This window comes from Grammomys surdaster, unplaced genomic scaffold (genome assembly GCF_004785775.1).
Source record: "Grammomys surdaster isolate TR1022 unplaced genomic scaffold, NIH_TR_1.0 271, whole genome shotgun sequence".
Taxonomy (NCBI): Eukaryota; Metazoa; Chordata; class Mammalia; order Rodentia; family Muridae; genus Grammomys; species Grammomys surdaster.
Genome location: NW_021604712.1, coordinates 11,461,777 through 11,484,227, shown reverse-complemented (window position 1 = coordinate 11,484,227; position 22,451 = coordinate 11,461,777). Strand labels below are relative to the sequence as shown.

General features: G+C 49.1%; 1 protein-coding gene across 1 annotated transcript in view; it reads left to right on the top strand.

Moving 5' to 3' along the window:
* Positions 1 to 22,451, top strand: part of Otud7a (OTU deubiquitinase 7A) — a 105,832-nt gene that overhangs the window by 82,520 nt on the left and 861 nt on the right. Inside the window, exons 7-11 of the mRNA XM_028776692.1 lie at positions 1,427 to 1,554; positions 3,559 to 3,708; positions 18,969 to 19,083; positions 19,254 to 19,338; positions 21,618 to 22,451. Coding sequence (XP_028632525.1) covers positions 1,427 to 1,554; positions 3,559 to 3,708; positions 18,969 to 19,083; positions 19,254 to 19,338; positions 21,618 to 22,451 — 1,312 coding nt within the window. The remainder of the gene's footprint in view (positions 1 to 1,426; positions 1,555 to 3,558; positions 3,709 to 18,968; positions 19,084 to 19,253; positions 19,339 to 21,617) is intronic.

The window sequence follows — 22,451 nt, the reverse complement described above, 5'->3', positions numbered from 1 at the left end:
GAGAGAGAATTTTGTCCATCTTTTTGTGCCAGGAAAGAATAAGGTGATCCAAAAGAATGGCAAGGAGAAGTCAAAAGGACATAGACCAAGCTGAAATAAGCGACAATGGCCAAATCAATGTGTTTGAGCATCAAAACATCGCAAATGGATTATAAACCATTTAATGAAAGTATAAAACCAGAAATCCACAGTACTGCCAACAACAACAAGCTTGGGAAGGAATGGAGATGTGCAGAGGTTCTAAGCTCCCCTGTGGATCACATGTTGATGGCATAGGTAGAGGTGGCCTGAGCAGCTCAGAAGGTTGTGGCTGGAAGAAGAGCCAGTGACCAAGGCCCCGCCACTGTAGGAGGACAACCTGCATATCACACCACCTGCGAGGACAAGTCCAGACCCTTGTCTAACGTCATGGTCAGGCAATGGAGAGACTCAGACTGAGAAAGTCCCACAAGACACCTGGCCTGTGGTTGTGTCTCAGAAGTGTCGCAGAGCAGTGCTGCAGGCTGAGGAAGACCGAGTAGACCTCAGGAGAAAGCAGCTCACAGCCCTGAGCTGGATCCTGGGTCCTGAAGGTGTTGGTGAGACCACAGTGAGCAGACCTGTGGGCAGATGTTAGTGCTTTGTTTTGATGGCTGTGTCCTGGTGTGGCAAATGTGGCTCTGTAAACAAGGAGCACTCGGACCCTCTCAAAGTAAAGAGGTGGCAGGCTGAAGAATAACTTTTAGGTGGTTCTATGTGAGTTTTTGTGACTTCTGACTGTTGCCACATGTTTTACTATAAAGTTCCTTGGCCAACAAAAAAATGGCAAAATAGGAAGAAAGAAAAAGAAAAAAGAAAAACATAATACAACATTGGATCTCCCCTAAAGGTGCATTTCTTAGGATTTGCAGCCTGGAGCTCTTTCCCAGTCATCCCAGCCCCCAAGGCCACCCTTGTTCCCTTGATGTCTTCAAGGAACTGATTCCTGGAGCCTGGGGTATGGAAAGCCAAGAATTTATTACCTCCTGCTGTACACTGTCCTCATGTGTAGGAGATTTACACAAGGTCCCCTCATCTAAGAGCTCTGGCTCTCTTTCCTTGGAGGGTGGCCCTGTTGTTGAGGGACATCTAGGTCACAGTCTTCTCTGGTGTCTCACAGCCTGGATGACTACTCTACCTGAGGCCAGGCAGGAGCTTGGACCCAGGCTGGGGAGGGTGTGAGTGTGAAGCTATACATTCATCCTCCTCCTACCCCCAGCATAGAATTCAGACAGCCTTCGCATGATCTCTTCCCCAGAACTGTTCCTAGAAGGGTCCTCAGATCATGGAAGGTAGGGTGCAGTGTTTGGGAGTGCTTAGTCCCTACATTACACAGAGCCTTCCCTGCCTCTTCTGTTCCCCACCCCAGTCTAGTCTCATGACAAGATTTCTCTGTTGTGTTCCCTAGTGTGGACAACTCTGAGGACCCTGTATATGAAAGCCTGGAAGAGTTCCATGTCTTCGTCCTAGCCCACATACTACGGAGACCCATCGTGGTGGTGGCAGACACCATGCTAAGAGACTCTGGTGGAGAAGGTAGGATCATCAAGGAGCCATAATTAATAGTGGCCCAGAAAGGGTGAAATCTACCTGCACATTGGCAGAGTCATCTCGTCCCTCTGAGACACACACAAAGATAGCATTATTTCATGTGTTTCTTCTTCCTCCAGGGCAGCAGCAACTGCTCCTGACTACGTGCCCTGCATGACATCATTAAGTGGCCATGAAAAATCTGGCCAAGCACCACAGATAGCACAGATCCCTCCAAAAGTCCCAGGCCCTGTTCCAGAGGTTCTGCAGGATAGAATGTTAGAGAGGAAAGGAAGGAAGGCAAAGTATAGAGCTTCTGGTGGGTGGTGAAGTCTCTTCAGAGTAGCCAAGTTGCTGCTGCTGGTCCACTGAGACCCTGGCTTGTACTTGACTTCTCCTTGAATGTCCCCTCCCTCAGCCTTTCACAGTCTTCCCCAGATGAATAAGCACACTGATGCTCAGGATGACCAGACAATATCCCCATCCAGGTTTAGCCCAAGACAAGCCATATATCCTCACAGGTCATCCTTAAGCCTGAAGCCTGGGAGTCAAAAGAACTGTAGTGAGAATGCCCGGAATGCCACAGGGCTGGCCATGCTCTGAAGAGTCAGAAAAGATGGAGAGCCAGGAAAGCTGTCCCCAGATCCTGTCCCACTCAGCAGACCTGACTCCCAGCACTTTCTGCAATGTGATTCATTTTCCAATCTCCTTGGTAGCACCAGTGCCATCCAGTTCCCTTTGCTGCCATTTCTTCTTGTCGGTCACTTTCGTGGACACTGTCCACAACATCTCTTTACTACAGCATTCCAATCAACCAGTGGCCTTGTGACATTTCACTCAGCTCCACTGAACTTTTAGTCTGTCCCATAGGTCTCTCAGAGTCCTGCCAATAAATAAAGCATTGGTTTTCAAGCCAGAGAAAAACCAGCATGACCATAGCTTCTATGAGGGCAGAGAACATACATCCTGCCTAGCACTGCTCTCTTCCCGGGGACCAGAGCCAGCAGCCCTCTGCAGCCTGTCCTTGCTTCCTTTTCTTTAAAAGATTCTCAAAGCAGGATCTTTGTATGGGCAGAATGATTCTGTCCAGTACAGACTGTGTGACAGAAGCAGGGAAATGAAGAGATCCTCGGAGAACAGAGAACATTCTAAAAGCCCCTGTGCTCTGCAACAAGGAGGATGCAATCCCCACTCTGAGGCCAAAAGCAATATTGTTCATGGTGGTTTAAAAAAAAGAAAAAAAACAGCTGCTAGGCTTGGGGTGTGGCTCTTCAGGTAGACTGCTTGCCTAGCATGCAGGAAGCCCTGGTTCCATCCTAGCACTACATAAAGTAGGCACGGTGGTACATGCCTGTAGTCCCAGCACTTAGGGAGGCCAAGTCAAGAGAACTTCAAGTTCAAGGCCGTCCTCTGCCACATAGTGAATGGGGGGCTACATGAGATCCTGTTTCAGTGAAAAAAAAGAAAAGAAACAGCTACTGCTTCAGGCAGTTGTTCATAGAAGTGGTTTTCAGACTCCCCTTCCCTCATGTCTCAGAAGAAAGTGAACAAGATGGTATCTAGTCACATGAAGATGCAGTCTCCATTTCTCATGTTCCACCTGATCTACAGCTCAGTACCAGTGCTCTCTGGCTTGACCCTTCCTGTTCCATAGAACTTGTTTTCAAAATACACACCAGACACACTCAGGAAATATAGGTCCTGCCTGGTGTGTGGGCATTTCAGTGACATTGGAAGAGAAAGGACAGAATGAACTTCTAGACAAGCTATGGTTGGGCATCACCAACCATCCTGGGCATGGTCTTAGCTCCAACCTTGCCACTCTTTAACTATGGTGTGGCTCTCAGGAGCAGGCTATCCAGACAGATCACCGTGGGAACCTCCAGTCCTAGCCCTGAGCACTAATTCTGCTCCCCTGCCCCCTCTCCCTACCACCAACCCTCCCCTCCCTTTCTCTGCACTCCCTGCCCTACTCTTGCCCTCCACCTCTCCCCGTGTCTGTGTCCACAGCATTTGCACCCATCCCATTTGGAGGGATCTACCTGCCCTTGGAGGTCCCTCCTAACAGGTGCCACTGCTCACCCCTGGTTCTGGCCTACGATCAAGCGCACTTCTCAGCCCTAGTGTCCATGGAACAGAGAGACCAACAGAGAGAACAAGGTTTGTCTGGCTCCTGAGACAGTGGGGTAAGGTGATGTGGAGATGTGGTGTGTGTGGATAACTGCCTAGAACCCATGCACTGCAGGGATTAGCTGTGGTTTCTGCATAGCTATGCTTAGTCGGTATGCAGATGTGTTGGAGGTAATGGTCCATCTCAATCATGCTGGAAATGAGTGACACCACTGCTATACCTGGCTGTTGGCTTCTGTCACAGGCGTATATAAATTCTCTATATTTTAATTAACTTTAACTGACACATGAAGTCAAGTTATCATGTTGTGTTTCAGTGTACATGCTGTGTAGTATTCTAATCAGGGGAAACATACCTGTATCCTCCAATATTCGTCACTTCTGTATGTTGAAAGTGTTCAAAATCCTTGCTTCTAGCCTTTTGAAATACATGCTATGCTGCCTGTGTCCTTAGAGGGATTTTTAACTATAGAACTAAATATCGCTAATGCTCTGTATGAGTTTTTATATAGATGCAATCCACCTTAGATGGGAACAAATTCCCTACAGAATCTGTGCAAGCTGTGGCCCAGCACTTAGTTTGCAAATAGTTTTATTGGAGCACAGCCAAACTCATTCCCTGACATTTTCCTATGGCTGCTTTGCAATGAGGTAGCCAAGTGTGTGTGTAACCTGCTGGCCTCTGGCTTTAATTTACTAGTGCTGTTCATGCTCACTCCTGCTGTAGTCAGCTTTTCAACCAAAAAAGTCAGCACTACCTTTTAGGTCATTATAGCCAGGTTCCTACAAACAGCCATTTCAGCACTGATGCGCTGACCGGACCAGCGCCACCTGCTGCACAGTGCACACTTGCAGCCTTCAGTAAAACACGGTGGAGCATATATATTCCATGTGCTGTCACTGCTGGCAAAGAGGGCTGGCTCTGTCAGCTATGAAGGATGTGTGAGAGGGAAGGACAAGGCTTTGTTATTGCCACTCTTACTTTCAGTACAGACTGAGAGTTCCCCACGGGAGACTGAAGGTCAAGGAGAGACATGTGTTCTTGCCCTCGGCTATGGTTCTAGGAAACTCTAAGTGGTTGGTTCAGGGCTTGCACAAGCAGGAAGCTCAGATGTCCATCCTGACCCTTCACACTGAGTAGATCAGAGCCTCTATATCCTGTCCCTTCCTCTGGACTGCTGGCAAGGTGGGACGCAGACAAAAATCCAGAACCCTACCTCCTCCAGCCCTTACAGCATACCCTTCCACATCTGCTCCTGCCTGATGGTCAGTCAGAGAGTCAGAAGGTCTATGGGACAGCATCTGAATCCAGGGAGTTGAGAGAGCTCTTTCCCCCTCCCCAGAAGCCAAATCAAACCCATGCTCGCATGCCAGTGTAGCAAGAAATGGGTCCAGGCAGCCAAGGCAACAGACTGTTCATCACTCACTCATTGCCACTGACCATCAAGAGGGACTCTCCACTGGGCAGTGGTGGCACACGCCTTTAATCCCAGCACGTGAGAGGCAGAGGCGGATTTCTGAGTTTGAGGACAGCCTGATCTACAGAGTGAGTTCTAGGACAGCCAGGGCTACACAGAGAAACCTTGTCTCGAGGAGAAAAAAAAAAAAAGAGGGACTCCCCATCATTAAAGCCTGGGAGGAACAGTGTTCTTCCCTTGTTCATCTGCTTCCAGTGGTGCCTGCCTCCTTTCCTAGGGCTTTGTTCTGCTTCTGTTTTGATATGGTCTAAGATGAGGACTTCCTCTGTTGTCCAGGATGGCCTCCAAACCCCTGGACTCAAGTGATCTCCCTGCTTCAGCTTTCCAAGTTGCTGAAACCATATGTACACAAAGGCTGCCTCCCACCCTTCATCCTGTAGCCCTTGCAAAATGACAGAAGCTTCCACCAGATGTGGCTTGGGCACGGTCTGGGCCCCCTTGTCAGCAAGAGTGAGTCCCTGAGGTCAGCATCCATCAAGTTCATAGTCTTGGGTCCCTCCAGATGCCTTTGTGGTGACTGCAAATCTGTCTCTGTTACTGTGTCCCTCTAAGGAATGTGGCAGAATGCTGGTGTTTCACCTTGGGCTACAAACTTTTTCCAAAGTCTAGGTTCTGGCCAGATAACTCTTGGCTTCTGTGGCTCTCTGTGTCCTCCCAGAGTTCCCATGGGTTCCACTTCCATGGCCACTGTGTTCCCAGAACTGTACATTCCCCCTACCAGTCCTCATAGGCCAGGTAAGATTCCTAGAGAGGATGCAGGCTCTACAGAGGATAAGCCTTTACCAATAGAGGCTCTGCCATCACTCACGGGAGACACAGCAGAGGTCCGCATGAGTAGATGATATTCTGAGTGGCCCAAAGCCTGAGTACATTGTCTCTGTGTGCAGCCTTCAACACTGTAGGCACTCACCGGTTCTGTGGGTTAGACTTTGGCAGCTTCTGGGACAGCAGCAATAGTAGCACAGCTACCTCCCTTCCTTCGTGCATAGATTCACTGTGGCTGTGGACCTTAGTAGCAGGCATGTGATTTTCTTTCCTTGTAATGTTGAAAACTTTCTCCTTTCTGCCTCAAGGAAGTTCTTCCTAGCTTCTCCTTGCTGGTCTCAATTCCGTCATTGCTGCCTTTGTACATTGGAGCCCTCAGATAAGGGGAGGCACACACAAGGAGTCAGGCTTACAGTCCAGGTAGCCACTGACAGCACACAGTTAAAGACGGTATCTACTGTGTGGTCTCACTGCGCAAAAGGGTAGTTTACATGCATAAGAGGTGGGAAGTTTCTTCACACAACTCAGAACAAGGCACAATTTCAGCTTATACATTGTTTATTTCTGGAATTTTCTATATAATATTTTAAACCATGGTCAGCTATAATGAAACTGCAAAAGCTTTCAGATGAAGGAGTTCCTGCCTCACTGGTCCATCCGCTGTGCCACCTGAACCCTGGCCTGGGGCAGCAGTGGCTGAGTTGTGGAGAGCTGGTAGAAGGGCCTCTGTTCCCTGCTCCCCACATTACCCTGAGGTCCTATATCTTGTGACGCAGGGACAAGAGTCAATTTCATGAACACACACCAAGCACCAGCTCTCAGCAACCCTCCATAGACTTCTCTCTGGTTTTTTTAGGGAAAGGAACCCCAGCAGGTCATGATTCAAGGAAGACATGTGATAAGCATTCAGTACATTGTACTGTGAGTCCAGTGGCAAGAGTAGGTAGTTAAAGAAGCAGTGATTGGACTGTCAGATATGCTGCAGGGGTGGGGGTACCCAGAGACAAACCAGCATGGACAAAGGTGATGATAACCTAGCACAGCAAGCCCATGAGTCCAAGTTGGTGCCCAGTGGCCCTATGCTGTCAAGAGCAAGGCAGAGGAAGCCCACGCTGTCTAGAACAGGGCTGAGGCCAGCCTCGTGCTGTGTACACAACCAAATGCCTTTTCTTCCTATACCTGCCTTTCCATTGGGAAGAAAGGCTGCCCTTCCTCAAGGACTTGTGCTGGCATCTTACCTCCACTAAGCTGAGCTCCCCGCTTGGCATTTCCAGGTTATGGAGCAGCCTGAGAAGCAGGTATAGTGGAAGAAAGAGGAACTGTCTGTGTTTCCAGACAGTTCACTGGGAATCTTACCTCTCGCTTGCAGTGTCCATTCACCCAGGGAAAAGTTCAGATACAGAAACCGGATCTTCACCAACAGGTCTTGTCTGGAAACACTACAGCTGGCCCCTAGGCTCTCAGCCAGATGAGGGGATGTCAGAGGTTCGCAGCTACTGTCTGTGGGTGCAGGCTCTACCTAATGATCACTCACACTCTGTCCAGTTCAAGATTCAAGAGTAAAGTGTGCCCATGCCCTGGCAGTGGCCCCCAGCAGCTAACTCAGTGGCACAGTCCTCTGTTCCCAAACCTCCTGCAGCTGGAGTTCAAATTAGAGCCTCCCAGACAGCTGCAGCACTCTGGGTCCACCCGGCCTTCCAAACCTATAGCTTAACCAGCAGCTCTGTGCCTTGGTTATGGTGGACTCTACTCTAGTGCCACCCCGCTTGAATGAAGTGTCACACTACTTGCAAACCCCCCGTCAATCCTCAAAAGATGAGGTTCTGGAGCTGGAAAGATGACTCAGTTGCTAAGAACACTCACTTCTCTTGCAGAGGACCCAAGTTCAGTTCCCAGCTCTTTGTAACCCACAATCACCTTAACTCCAGGACTAGGGAAACTGACACCCTCTTCTGGCCTTGGAAGACACCAGGCAATTGTAAGTTAGATATGCAGACATGCAGTCATTCACAACATGCACATACAATTAAAATAAATCTCGAAAACAGTAAAGAAGATGAGCTCCCCTGGCATCCCCATCCCCACCCCATCTGTGAGGCCAGACAGCTTTTCCCTCCCAGCACACCCTTCCACAAGAGCTTCCAAGGAAGCTAGGAAGCAGTGTGGTGGTTTGAATGGAAATCCCCCCAGTGGCTCATATGTTTGAATACTTGGTCCTCAGTTGGCAGAACTATTTCGGGAGGATTAGGATGTATGGATTTCTTGTAGGTGGTGTGTCACTGGAGTTAGGCTTTGAGTTTTTAAAAGACATGTGATTCCCAGTGCTCTGAATCAGTCTCACAGTTGTGGGTCAAGATGTGAGCTCTCAGCTGTCCCTTTGTATCATGGACTGTAACACTCGGAAATAGTAAGCCACGTTTCTTTTCTAAATTGCACTGGTCATGAGGTTTTGTCATAGCAACAACAAAGTAACTGAGACTGGCACCACCCACTGAGGACTAGTCAGAGGTTCACGGTCACCATAGCTTCCCACTCAAGTCTTTACATAATTGAGGGCTGCTGCAGAAGAAGGTACACTGTGTGAAGCTCTGCTCACTGAGCTTCCCTGCCAACACAAGACCTATGCAGGAAGAGATACAGCTGTTTGTCAACAGCTTCCATCATCAGCTCACCCAGTGCCCAGTCGTACTTCAGAACAGGTGGGTCAGTGGCCAGCCAGCAGCACCAGAGCGCATGAATGCAGGCCTCCCTACTCCTGCTTATGGCTTCTACAACATCTATTTGCAATTTGACTTGATAAATATGGTACAACTATGATACATGCCTTGAGAGCCTTCACAGAAGAGATAGAGAAAGCACTCACTTCCTGGAGCCATGGCACCACGGTGGCTCTCAGGCCTCGGGAGAAGGCCAAGGGGAAAAATGTGCTTGGGACTCTCTGCCACCCTCATGTCTCTCAACCATGTTCACCCAACTGGGACCAAAGACTTGAGGCAGGTAGGGTCCTGAGTATACCCCAGGGAGACCCAGCATATGTCAACCCAGCCAGAGGCAGAAGTGTTGCAGGACTGCTGCAGCTCATCTTCCTTCTCGATAAGAACTCTCCTTACCTATGTAGTGAGCGTGTTTCATACTGTATTTTATTATATGAGAAGTTGTTCATTGCTCCAGGGCAGTAGTCAGGGTGGACTGACACTCAGCACCTCTAGATAAGCAATGACCACCCATCAAACCCTAAGAATAAAAGACTTGAAGTCACGGGCCACCTGCCCAACAAGTGTATGTAGTTGGACTAGAACCATTCTCAACACCAAGAGGACCCTGGGGATTGATGGGTGAGGTGGTTGTCTTAGTTAAGGTTTTACTGGTGTGAAGAGACACTATGGCCATGGAAACACTTATAAAGAAAACCATTTGATTGGGGATGGATTACAGTTCAAAGGTTTAATTCATTATCATTACGGCAGGCATACATGGTGCTGAAGAGTTCTGTATCTGGGTCTGCAGGCAGCAGGAAAGGAACTGTGAGCCACTAGACCTGGTTTGATATTTTGAGACCTCAAAGCCCACCCTCTGGTGATGTACTTCCTCCAGCAAGGCCACACCTCCTAATAGTGCCCCACCTTATGGACCTATGAGAGCCATTTTATTCAAACCTCCACAGTAGTAGTATATAACCCAGCCCCCACTGAGAGGATCCCAGCAGCTTTATGGGTAGGAATGTGTCCTGCTGGCCAAGTCTTTGTAGGAAAGTACCCCTGAGTCTTGTGGGCATGGTTCTGGAAAGTTAAAGATGAAGGGAGTGGCCTCTGGAAGGTAAGAGCCATTTGAAACTCATGGAGTGTCCCTAAGATTCAAGGGACCTGTTGTTACTACATTTAGTGGCTTCTATCATAGAGTAACTTGGGGGCTTGGGTCTTTAAGGACCTACCAAGTATCACTTTTAAAAGTTGCCTTTGGCTAATAACAGATGGCAGGAGCAGGTGGTGACTGGGGTACCAGGAAAAACATGTACGGAGTAGGTAACAGACTGTCAGATATAGCATACACTAGCCAAAGGAAATTACTGTGATTAATCAAATCAGAAACCTCTGGACAGCTAGAGCCCAGAAGTTCCTCCGTTTAAAAGTAAGGCCATGGTCCTACAATCTCCTTCAAGGGCAAATACCCAGTGGCTAAAGACCTAGGTCAAATCACTGCCAACAGGCCTGACTCACAATGCTTCAACTCAGACTTTTCAACTACAATTGTGTGTGAAGAGACACATTCAGTAGAAACCATACTTGGAATTTTGAGGCTTGATCCAAATAGGCTCACCTCCCTCAAGCTCCACCCTCTCCCTCAAAATCCATCTGCTCTTACAGCACCACCCTGGAGTTCAAGCCTTCAACACCCCAGGGGCCATGTCCTAGTTTAATTTTCTATTACTGTGATAAGTACCATGGCCAAAAGCGAGAAACTAGGGGGACAGGTTAACCCGTCATTCACCTTACAACTCTACATCACAGAAGGAAGTTAGGACAGAAACTCAGAGCAGGAACCAGGAGGCAGGAACTGAAGCAAATGCCATGGAGGAGTGCAGCTTGCTGGATTGCTCACCATGGCCATCTCACCTTGCTTTGTTATACCACCCAGGAATACCTGCCACCACCTATGAATTTGAGCACTCACACATAAATCACAATCAAGACAATATCCCGTAAGCTTGATTACACTTAAATCTGATAGAGACATTTTCTGAGGTTCCCTCTTCACAGATTACCAAAGCCTGTGTCAGGCTGAACAAAATAAACAAAAACAAACAACAACAAAAAAAGGCCAACCAGAAAAAATGTATCCTTTCTGAACTTGGCACAAAAAAAAACCAACACTATTAATACATAACCTCTGTTTTCCTGTTTGTCCCCAAAATTAATATAGTATTAATATAGAGCATAATATAACCTTAAAGGGCCTACAGTCCTTAAAATATTAAACATATTAAAAATCCAAGTTTTCTTTTACAGTATCCAAAGTCTCTCAACTGTGGTTCCTATAACATAAGAAATAGGTTACATACTTCCTTATTCCAAGAGGGAAGAACTAAGGCACAGTCACAATCAAATCAAAGCAAAAACCGAATTCCAACTGTGTAAAACTCAGTATCCAACATCTGAGATTCACTAATGATTGTCTGGGCTCCAAAATGCTTGGGCAGGTCTACTCCACCACTGCCACCCAGTACACGCAGCTTGTCTCACAGTCTCAGGCTAGCTCTGGTCCACATTGGCTGCTGTCCTTGGTCACACCACAGTCCTGGCATCTCTAATATGCCGGTGTCTCCATTGCAGTTGGCCTGTATAATCACCAGTGGCCTCTACTGGCCTCTCTTCAGGGACTCTGACCCTGCCACATGATTACAAGCCTTGGTGTTTTCCATGACCCCTTCAATTCTACAGCTTTCATGTCATGAAAATCAGCATCCTAGGAAACTCTTACACATTACCAAGTTCAGCTTCCAGCTTGAGATGCAGCCTTGGCCCACTCTGGAACACAGCTTCTGTGTGATGACCCTGAAGAAATACTTCCAGAAGATTTCACCTCTATGGTGCTGGTGTCTTATTAATCACAGCTGATTTCTCAGCCCCAACTGAACAGTGTCAATCCCATAAAGCAACGGTTTCATTTCAGTGGCGCTGGTCTCTTGTTAATCATAACTGATTCTTCATCCACAGCTGACCAAAAACTACAGGTTCTTAATTCAAGTATATCACATGAATGGCCTTAATAGTCCTTGTTTCCCACAGAAACTTCACAAGCCAGGCCTCCATCATCTGCCTTTCTTTCTCAACACTTTTGCCTTCCAATTTGCCATAGAACTACCCAGTAAGCTCTGAGAAGTCAATAGCTAGTCCAATGCAAAGTTCCAAACATCTCCATAATTCTCCCCAATCATTGTGGTCAAGTGTGCCACAGTTTTACCCATGATCCTGGTACCAATTTCTCTCCTACTTCGCTTTCTGTTGCTGTGAAGATACTAAAGCCAAATGGTAGAGGAAAGGGATATTTTGTTTGTTTAGGGGTTTGATTTGTTTTGCTGTTGGTTGGTTGGTTGGTTGGTTGGTTGGTTGGTTGGGTTTTTCGTTGGGGTGTGTGTGTGTGTGTGTGTGTGTGTGTGTGTGTGTGTGTGTGTGTTGCTTGCTTGCTTGCTTGCTTGTCTTGTTTTGACCTATACACCATGGTAACAGTCCATCATTGAGAGAAGTCAACAGCAGAACTCAAAGCAGGAGCCTGGAGGCAAAAACTGAAACAGAGACCATGGAGGATTGCTGGCTGCTTCCTGGCTTGCTTTCCATGGTTTTCTCAGCCTGCTTTCTTACAGCACCCAGGAACACCTGCCAGGGGTAGCCGGGTCTGTGCACTGGGTCCTCCAACCCTCCCACATTAATTAGTAATCAAGGTGATGTCCCACAGGCTTGTGTACAGGCCAATCTGATGGGGCATTTCCTCAACTGAGAAATCTCTTCCCAGATGACCCCAGCTTCTGACAAACACAAAAAGCCAACCAGCACAAACCACTTATCCATCAGCACTTCAGTCTGTGGGTGCTCAGATTCTATGTGGCACCCACATATCAGAGTGCATCCAGTATAGATGGGGGGTTACATGTGTCCTGAGGGATACTCATATCGAAGTCTGCAGATGGCATGATTTCCCAAAATACCAACCAGTTCCAGGCAGAGTGCCCATGTAGACAAGTTCAGCCTTACCTTGTCTCACTGCACTGGGTGCAGAGGGTGCAGGCATTCCCTGTTCCTGCATGGCACTGGGCTAGAACAGCAGGGCCGGGTCCTCAGACTCTGGGTGATCTCACATGCACTTTCCATGCACAGGTGAGGTTCTAGGTTCTTACCAGAGGTGACTTCTTAGCCTTCATAATCTTCCATCCCCACTTTACAGAGGAGGAACATGAGGAAGGAGAGCCCATCCCCAGGGAATGGCCACAGTGACATAGCATTGGAGTGACCAATGAGTAGAGTGGATGCCATGCCTTCTAAAGGGAGACACTTGGCCTCCAAGGCAGTGGTTGAGTCGTGTGCAGGCGCTAGAGAGGGGCCTTGGGAAGTGGTGCCTCGGGTCAGCACGTGCAAGGATTCACACAGCATCTTGATCTGGGGATACAGGAGTCTTCTCCTGTAGAGAAGGGGAGCAAGGGCTGTGTTACCTCACAGAGGCAGAAGGGTGTGTGAGGTGATCGCTGAGATATCCCTCCTGAATGCAAACAGCTGGACTACACCAAAGGCAAGAACCCCTGGATCATCCTGATGCCCTTCCCCAGGGCATCACGTCAGACACTGGGAGAGGAGATAAGGTTAGCACAAAGCAGATTCAGTCTCCGGAAGGCCTGCAGATGGTCAGGTTTAGGATTTGTTTATTGCAACAGTAAGTCAACACAAAGAACTTCACCAAGAGCAGCTGGCAATCTTGTCTCTTGGACACAACACACGTTTATAAAAAAAAAAAAATGAGGCATCCGGAGATCTGGGGGAGTCAATAAGTGTGTAGGCAGCTTCTCAGCTACTTTTTTTTTTTAAGATTTATTGATTTTATGTATATGAATACACTGTAGCTGTCTTCAGACCTTCCAGAAGAGGGCAGCAGATCCCATTACAGATGGCTGTGAGCCACCATGTGGTTGCTGGGATTTGAACTCCAATCCTCTGGAAGAGCAGTCATTGTTCTTAACCACTGAGCCATCTCATCAACCCCATCGGCTACATTTGGTGTGCAACCCAGAGTAAAAAACAAACATTAATCTGCTTTTTTAGTACTCCACAGGCCAATAAGTAAGGCCTTTTTTTTTTTTTTTTTGGCCTGGTGCTGGGACCGATCAAATGTTTTAACTTCCAGTGCATTTAACAGCGCACACACTGACCAGTCATTTGTAAAGAGCTGTACTTGGACCAGAGGAAGGTGTTGCCATTCTGTGCCTGGCTCAGTATGGTTTTGCTAATTTCCCATGGGTCTGAGGCATTGCTCCTTGACATGGCTATGCCCACTCATTAAGAACTTCGTCTGGTCTTTATACATTTCCTCGTGGCTTCTTCACCTCCCCCACACTCCACCACCACCTGACGGAGAAAGAGGAGCCAGGGTCAGGGTACCAGGGCTTTAAGTTTACAGCCGAGGCTGTCATGATTTGGCACACTTGACTCTTGGCCCACAAACTTCACAAAAGATTGAAAGGAGGCCAGGGCCTATGGATGAACTTAATGGCTAAAAGGCTCTACGCCGAGTTGCATTCCTGGAGCAAGCCCTTAAGAGACACTGAATCTGCCGGTACCTTGGATTTCTAGCCTCCAGGACTGAGAAGGAAAGAAATTTCAGTTGCTTACAGGCCACCTCGTCTACAATGTTCTGCCACAACAGCTCAAGCTAGTGGCACTGGAAACCATACAGAAATGAAAGGATCTGTGCTGCTAACAATGCCCTCAGGTGAAGGGGGTGGGCAGCCTGAACGGCAGTCTGAGCTGCTTGCTCCTAAAAGCACGTAGTTCCACTCGTACCTGCATAGGTGTCCTCAGTGCACGCCTCAGTTGGATCATGCTGGCCAAATGTTCTATCCACCGGATACCTGGACATAGCAACCAGGGTCTTCAGAGAGCAGCACAGACTTCGCAGGAAGCATGGTGAGGCATCTGGGTGCCTGCACCAGCTGTGTAGCTCAGGAGAGGATGGGCAGGGCTTGAAGGAGAGGCTGGCACCTGGGCACACTCCTATTAGCCTAGCTTTCTAAGCCCATAGCCAGTTCACTCACCATAGCTGACAGCTGCTGGCATCTCTCTAGGCTTATGTTGTGTTTCTGGGCCAGTGGGACTTAGGGTAGGGCCCACACCAATGGACTGGCAGATGTTCTGTCAGCTACTAGGACAAGGGTGACCAAGTGTCCAGCAAAAACATGTTTGGCCCTTCTCCTTTATGGTTGTTAGCACTGTAGAACACTCCCCGATCCCCAGTTCACTTTCTGTTGTTCCCATTACCCACATTCAGCTATAGTCTGAAAATGTTAAATGGAAAATTCCAAAATTCAACAGTGAGACCACACTCACACTGCTTTTTCAGTATATCTTGTACTGTTCTATTTCATTAGTTATTGCTGTGACTCTCTTACTGTGACTAATTTATAAATTAAACTAAATCCTTGGTATGGTCATATAGGAAAGAATACAGTCTGTGAGAGGGTAAACACCATTGCTCAGGCATCCACAGGCCTACAAGATGTAGGCATGTAGATATTGTGTCGAGTGCATTTGCTGTGTGCATTTGGAAACAACTTATGTGCACATGACTGTCTGGAGAAGAGGTCTGTTTATTGTTATGTAATGGTCCTCTTTGTAACTATTTATCTTAACTCTTGTCTGATATTAGGTGGCTTCCCCTAGCTCTCTGTATTAGAAAGTATCTTTTAAGCTACCTATACCTTTAGATTCACTATGGAATTAGTATAGTGGTGCAAGCTACCTTTGTTTGTTTTTGCTTTAATCCCAATAATAATTATCTTTTGACAGCGTTAACTATTTGTATTTAATTATATGAACAGTAAGGATGGGTGGAAACCACCATCTTTGCTAGTCTCCTTGCTCTGCCTGTTCTTTTGTTTTTCTTCCATGTCTTATTTTGGATTAATTGTGGTATTTATTAACTCTATTTGCCTAGCTTATTTACCTACCAATATTTTGTTATTAGCAGTTTGCCTAGGGTTTGCAGACAGAATCTTTAAGGAGTTTCTATTTTCAAGTGATATTGTCTACTTCCTGAGTTGTGGGGAAACTGCAACCCAGAATCCTCTCTCTGCAACACATCACCCCCACCTCCACCCCCACCTACCCATCCCTCCACCCCTCACTGTTCTCTTGGCTGCAGAGATTTGGTCATCTCAGAATTAGTAAAAGGAAGAAAAAAGGGAATTTGACTTTCACCTCCATTTATTTCATTTGCATCACTTTCGGTAAATTTAAGTCATTGCTGGAGACACCATCCTCCTCCCCGTGAGATTCTGACACTCCCCAGTGTGGATCAGCAGGCAGTGAACTGGCTCCTTTGGGTTTGGAAAAGCTTTTGAATCACCTTTGTCTCAGAGCTTTGCTGGGGTCAGAATTAGCAGCTTTTCTTTCGTCCCTTTGAAGATGCCACCTTTATCTTTTGCTTTATCTGTTTACCATTTCCTGTTTCTCTTTTCTGGAGGAAGGGTCTGCATAACTTCACCGGCTCCCATGTGTGTAACACATTTAGCTAAGTTCTTCCTTCTGAGGTCGCATCAACCCCTCCTAGTTGTCTCCATCTTCCTTCTAAGGCATTTTTTCTTTCCTTAGAATTTGAGTCACTTGACTGGCTGAGCCGTCCATTCAGGGCTAGGCTACAGACATGCTGAGAATTTGCAGCTTTCTCATTGTAATGGCGAACACCTCAAGCAGAAATATCCATTGTGTTTCATAAAGTAAAAATTCCAAATCTTCATGGGCTAGTTGTAGATGCTGTAGTAGGATTACAGGCTAAAAGTAAGAGAGAGTTCTTTCCAAAGCAAACTAAAGAGTAAATCCTCTCAGGCCTATTTTGGAAGCTGTTGCTATTATGGACATTTGCCACCAGGGGGTGCCCTGTCATACCACCATTTGTTTGCCTGGGTAAAGCAGGTATTTTTCCATGTACAATGGGACAGACATGAAGTGCAATTGGTGCTCATGAGGACAGCCTGTTTTTGAGACGTCCCTGGCTGTACTTCCCCCTCAGCCCTCAAACAGGCAGCAGCTCATACTCTAAAGATCAGGTATGAGCCGTATGTCTCCAGCCTCTCCCTTAGGACCTATTCTTCACCCCAAGACTAGAGTTGACAGACTGTCAGGCTCTTTCTAGGTAGCCAGCCCTAGAATCTTCAGGTGTATTTCAGTTGTCTTCTCAGAGTGGACAGTCAAGGAACCCAGTCCAGGCTATCTGCTGAGGGTAAGAATCCCCAGGCACAGTATAGCAGGAAGCAGGAAGGAAAGAAAGCTGGGATGTCCTAGTTTAGGTAATTTATCAGAAACCAAACAAAACAAAACCATAGTGGCTGACAACACAGGTTGGGCTCCCCAGTAAACGAAGCCTGTACTGGAGTTCTGGTTAACAGGCAATTCTTCTCCAAGTGGGGTTCAAGAGCCTGCTGCAGATGTCTTGTACTTCCACTGTCTTCACAGGAGACATGGGCAGAGAGGGAGAAGTCCCCTAAGCCTGGCCATATTGCCCAGAACTGACCACATTACTTTACTCACAGCCTATGTGTTCGGCTAAGCAAACCACACCCCACCCCACCCCCTTGCTAAGAGGATGGAAAGTATAGTCATGGCTGGCATGACTATACTTCTCCAACCAACTCTGCCACACGAAGGGGTAGACAGCCTAACCCAGAATGCCCAAATTATACCCACAGGAACTAGTCCTGACAAGTTATTATCGTCTGTAACAATCTTTCCCAAAACACCTTGATTTCAAGATCCACGGGGATGCATATTTACAATGTGGTCCTCCATCCTGACTCAGGACCCTTGCATTGGCCCTCTGTATACAGTACAGATCCCTAGGGGACAAAATTCTAGTGAGTCTGGGGAGCAGGTAAGGATCACTCCTGCCCCCAGCCACTGGTGGGAAGCCACACTAAAGCCTTAATGTTTGTGTGCTGACCTATAAGACAGGCTAAGCTCAGCCCTGGAAAGGAAAGCCACATCAAAGCAGAAGCCGAGATGCCTCTGCCCCTCTTTCCATCAGACCTTACCTACACTGTTCCATCCCTGGCCACACACAAGGAAAGCCCCTAAGCTGGCTGATAATCAGCAAAAACTGCCTTTCATCTGTTTATGGTAGAGGTGGGAAGGAAGGGGGGGGGGCAGCAGTTTGCACGCACAATCTCTTTAGAAACACTAGAGGGCAGCATTGAGTCGTATCCAATTTCTCAACTTTGCGGTATTGGCTCCTGGATTTTCTGTATTTTGTTTGCCTTTCTGTTCTTGCCATGGCACTGCTGGTATGAATCATAGGCTATGGGCAAGCAAAGGAACAAAGCAGATGCCAGAGGCCCTGGGCTGGGCTTCTCTGCTGTGATGAGACTGCAGAGGGGTGGGCCATACTAAATGGAGTGACACAAGGAGGCTGGTACTCATTACGAAGGTGGAATTTGGAAACCATCCCCACACTTCTTCCTGTTCATTACCCCGGCAACACCCTTAGGAGAAGGCAGATGTGACATGAAGGATTCCATGTTCTGGGTAGCAGGGATCCCTCGGGAACTCTTATCAGATCTCAGTACACCTGTAGATACCCACCGCACCCCCACTGATCTCCCAGGCTTGGTGTGCTTCTGTCCAGATGCTTTGTGGTAAACCAACTCCTCTGAGAAATAATAGGGCAGATCCCCCACCTGATCACCACCTCCACGGAAGCCTCCCTCTCTACTCCCTTTTAAAGGGGCTTTAGGCCAATACTGCTACTGCCTGGCCCTGCACAGGTGAGCTCCCTGTGAGCAGGGTCAGGGGGTCGGCAGCCCCCACCTCCAGTCTTACTGCAGTAGAGCTCAGCACACACCTCTCCTGACTTGCAAACTCTGCCCTTCCCTGAGATGAAATGGAGGCCACTCCAAAAGTGGCCTTCCACGGTTCACTACACCAGCCTCGGTCTTTCCTAAAAAATTGCAGAAGCAGCCATAGCTTTTTCTCATCCTGACACGCAGAGAGATGCTCACCCTCTAACAGAAAGAGACCCAGACACTCCAGGCGATGCCTCCACCTGCTTGCTCTTCACCTACATAATAGAAAATTGTTGATGTGATCGAGTTTGAAACCCATGGTCTTAACACTCGTGGTATGCAAGTTCTGAGTCTTCCTTCTATCTCCATTGGGTTACCTGCCCCAGGATTTTTTTTTATTTCTATTTTGAATTTCGCTTCCAGAGCTCTGAGCTCTGCTGGTGCCCCCAACTTCCTGGCAGGCCGGTGAGCTGCCTACCACCATGCCTCTCTCTCTCTCTCTTCTGTTTCAGCTGTGATCCCTCTGACGGATTCAGAACACAAGCTGCTGCCCTTGCACTTTGCAGTGGACCCAGGAAAGGACTGGGAGTGGGGGAAAGATGACAATGACAATGCCCGGCTAGCCAAGTAAGACTTGCCCCGCAGTTCAGTTCCGACTCCAACACCCTGCGGGAGAGTGGTGGTGACAGGACTCCTGTTGGGGTTTGGGGGACTAAAGGGCCCGGGAGAGGATTGCACGCACAGGCGAATGAGCTCCTGTCACCTCTGGAGCTTTTCATTGGGTGTTCTTTTGTCAGCCTCATCCTGTCCCTAGAAGCCAAGCTGAACCTTCTACACAGCTACATGAATGTGACGTGGATCCGCATCCCCTCCGAGACCCGGGTAAGCCTCGAGTGCACGCAGCCCCGACCCAGTGAAGGGCAGCAGCCACTCTGCGAGGCGCGGACAACGCTGTGCCTCCCTCCCAAATGTCCCCGCGCAGCACAGCGCACGGCTCTCCGCCTCGGGGAGGTCCCACACCTTCGTGCACCAAGACCCGACCCAGCCACTAGTCCAAACACTTCCTGTTGGTGGGAGGCGCACGCGTGTTACCCCCCACCCCTTGTTTTACACAGCAGGAGAGGAATAAACACACCCACTCACAAAGCAAACCGTAGGCAAGTCATAACACAAAACTATCTCTGCTGAGATCGGAACAAAATGTGCCGCGGCAGAGCGGAATTAATTATAACTGTGTGTGGATCCTTAGAAAATCTGGGGAACCAACAGCGTTTGTCCTCAGCGTGCGCCCCTCCCCTCCCCGAGGCGGAGGTGGCCTCTGGTGGAGCTAATAGAAGACGGAGAGCCGCCGACCCATCCCGGGGGTGGGAGGGGGATTGCCCCTGCTTGCAGATGCTGAGAGATTCTTTTTAAGTGTGTGACTGATGTTTTCATAATCTTGGGAGGGAACTCCTAGGGGGAAGGGATTTGTGTAAATTGCTTGCAAATAATTGGTCCTCCCTGACATCCGTTTACATATGTATCCAGCGGATTCAAAGTACTGAAAGGAGAGATCTCGTTGAAAGGTTCCTGCCCCACGGTTCTGATTGCTCACTTCCGCTTCACCTGGACATCATCCAAGTAGGGCGCCCCCATGTGGCTCTGATTCGCCATGTTCCTGGGGCACAAGAGACAGTCAGTGGCCAAGTCTTGCCTCTCATGCTGGAAGATGCCACTGTGCCCCAGGATGATTGCATACCTACGTGGTATGCAATGACAGCCGCCCTAGATCCATAATCAGTACTCCAGCGGGGCACATCTTTGCCCTACAAAGAGAAGGAGGCTTGGCCAGATCTTGGTGACCTCCATATCAAGTACAAAGCTCAGCAGACAACCCCACTGCTAAAGGGCACACAGCCTAGGCTCCCCCACTTACTGGGGCCCCTTTCCCTGTTTCAGCCTTGAAGCCAACACCCTTTACTGTCCCTGGCGAGCCAACCTAAAACTCAACACTCTTCCCAAACCCAAGTGGAAGGAGGGATTTCTGCCTGGGAGGTGGTGAGCAGTTCACCAGCCTTGCTTCTACTGACCTAGCCACAGAGGCTCTTCCCTCTAGAACCTGCTTGAGCAGAGGACAAAAATAAAGTGAGAAGCAATGGCTTTTCCCTTCTCCTCTAGAGACCAGAAAAGCCTGCTCAGGCATGTCCTAGTTCCTGACACACCCAGATGCTGGCTTGAGAGATGCTGCCTTCCCAGTGACTCTCCTCACAGGAAGGTCCCTCTTTGGAGAAACTATGGCAGCTGCCTACCCAGCATGCCCTCTTCCCACAGCCTGCTCAGGCTTGCCACCTGTCCCAGAGACGGACCTAGCCATGTTCTACATGGCCTTGCCCTCCTCACTGGCTGCACCCAGGTAGTGTTGTCCAGGTTATTCTCCATGGCATTCCTTCACTAGTGCCCACCCACAAGACCCCACATCCTCACTGGAAGCCATTTCCAGCATCCTTCTTAGCTTAGCATTCCCCTGAAGTAACTTGTAGTTTGAGAAGAGAACCTCTGAAGTAACTTGTCATAGCTGGATAAGGGTCCAAGACAAAGAATGGGGTCTAGGGCAAGGTGTGTAGCCCCTGCTTGGAATAAGGAGGGGAAACATCTGTGTGGGAGAGACGTTGTCTCACTTGCTGGCCTCTACTTTTGCATGGAGACCTGTAACCTGTTTCTAATGGTGCCAATAGTCTGGCTGTGGAGGAAGGCCAGAGTGCGGACCTAGTGTTTCTCTATAAAATACACTGAGGCTCTGGAATGCCACACCAGCTAGGTTATGGGCATCCTGCCTCTATTCATCCACTCAGGACTCTAGACTTTCAGGAATCCGTGAATTCCAAGAGAAGGTTCATGCATCCTCCCTCAAAGAATGGCACTGAGGTTTGAAGTCCCTAGAGAGCATTCCGCCAACATCTGCAAGCCTGTGTACCACCCTTGCAACAGATCAGGGTTCTGTGGGCTCCTAGTCCATAAACAGCTCCGTCCCTCTCTGGTAGACAACCCTCCCAAATCCCAGAGCAGCAGAGTCCTCACCCAGAAACTCCAGTATCCCAGTCTCAGCTCTACCTGTGTTCTTGGGGCCTGTACGGGACAGCCTTTCTGTAACCTCCTTCCTTTGCTGCCTTCCCTCCCCACAGGCTCCCCTTGCACAGCCAGAGTCCCCAACGGCCTCAGCCGGGGAGGATGTACAGTCCCTGGCGGAATCGCTGGACTCGGACCGCGATTCTGTGTGCAGCAATTCCAACAGCAATAATGGCAAGAATGGTAAGGACAAGGAGAAGGAGAAACAGCGCAAGGACAAGGACAAGACGCGCGCCGACTCCGTAGCGAACAAGCTGGGCAGCTTCAGCAAGACGCTGGGCATCAAGCTGAAGAAAAACATGGGCGGGCTAGGAGGCCTGGTGCACGGTAAGATGGGTCGTGCCAACTCTGCCAATGGCAAAAACGGCGACAGCGCCGAGCGCAGCAAGGAGAAAAAGTCCAAGTCGCGCAAGGGCAGCAAAGAGGAATCGGGAGCGTCAGCTAGCACCTCGCCGTCGGAGAAGACCACGCCGTCGCCCACGGACAAGGCGGCGGGAGCGTCGCCGGCCGACAAGGGCAGTGGGTCAAGGGGCGATGCCTGGAAGTACAGCACGGACGTAAAGCTGAGCCTCAACATCCTGCGCGCCGCCATGCAAGGCGAGCGCAAATTCATCTTCGCCGGCCTGCTGCTCACCAGCCACCGGCACCAGTTCCACGAGGAGATGATCGGCTACTACCTGACCAGCGCGCAGGAGCGCTTCAGCGCGGAGCAAGAACAGCGGCGGCGGGACGCAGCGGCCGCAGCTGCCGCAGCAGCCACTGCAGCCACCGCCACCACCACGGCCAAGCGGCCGGCGCGCAGGTCAGAGGCCGAGGGGGCGCCGGGCCCGGAGCGCGCCTCGCCGGGTCCGCCAGCCGCGCCGCCCACGCAGCTGGTGCTCAAGCTCAAG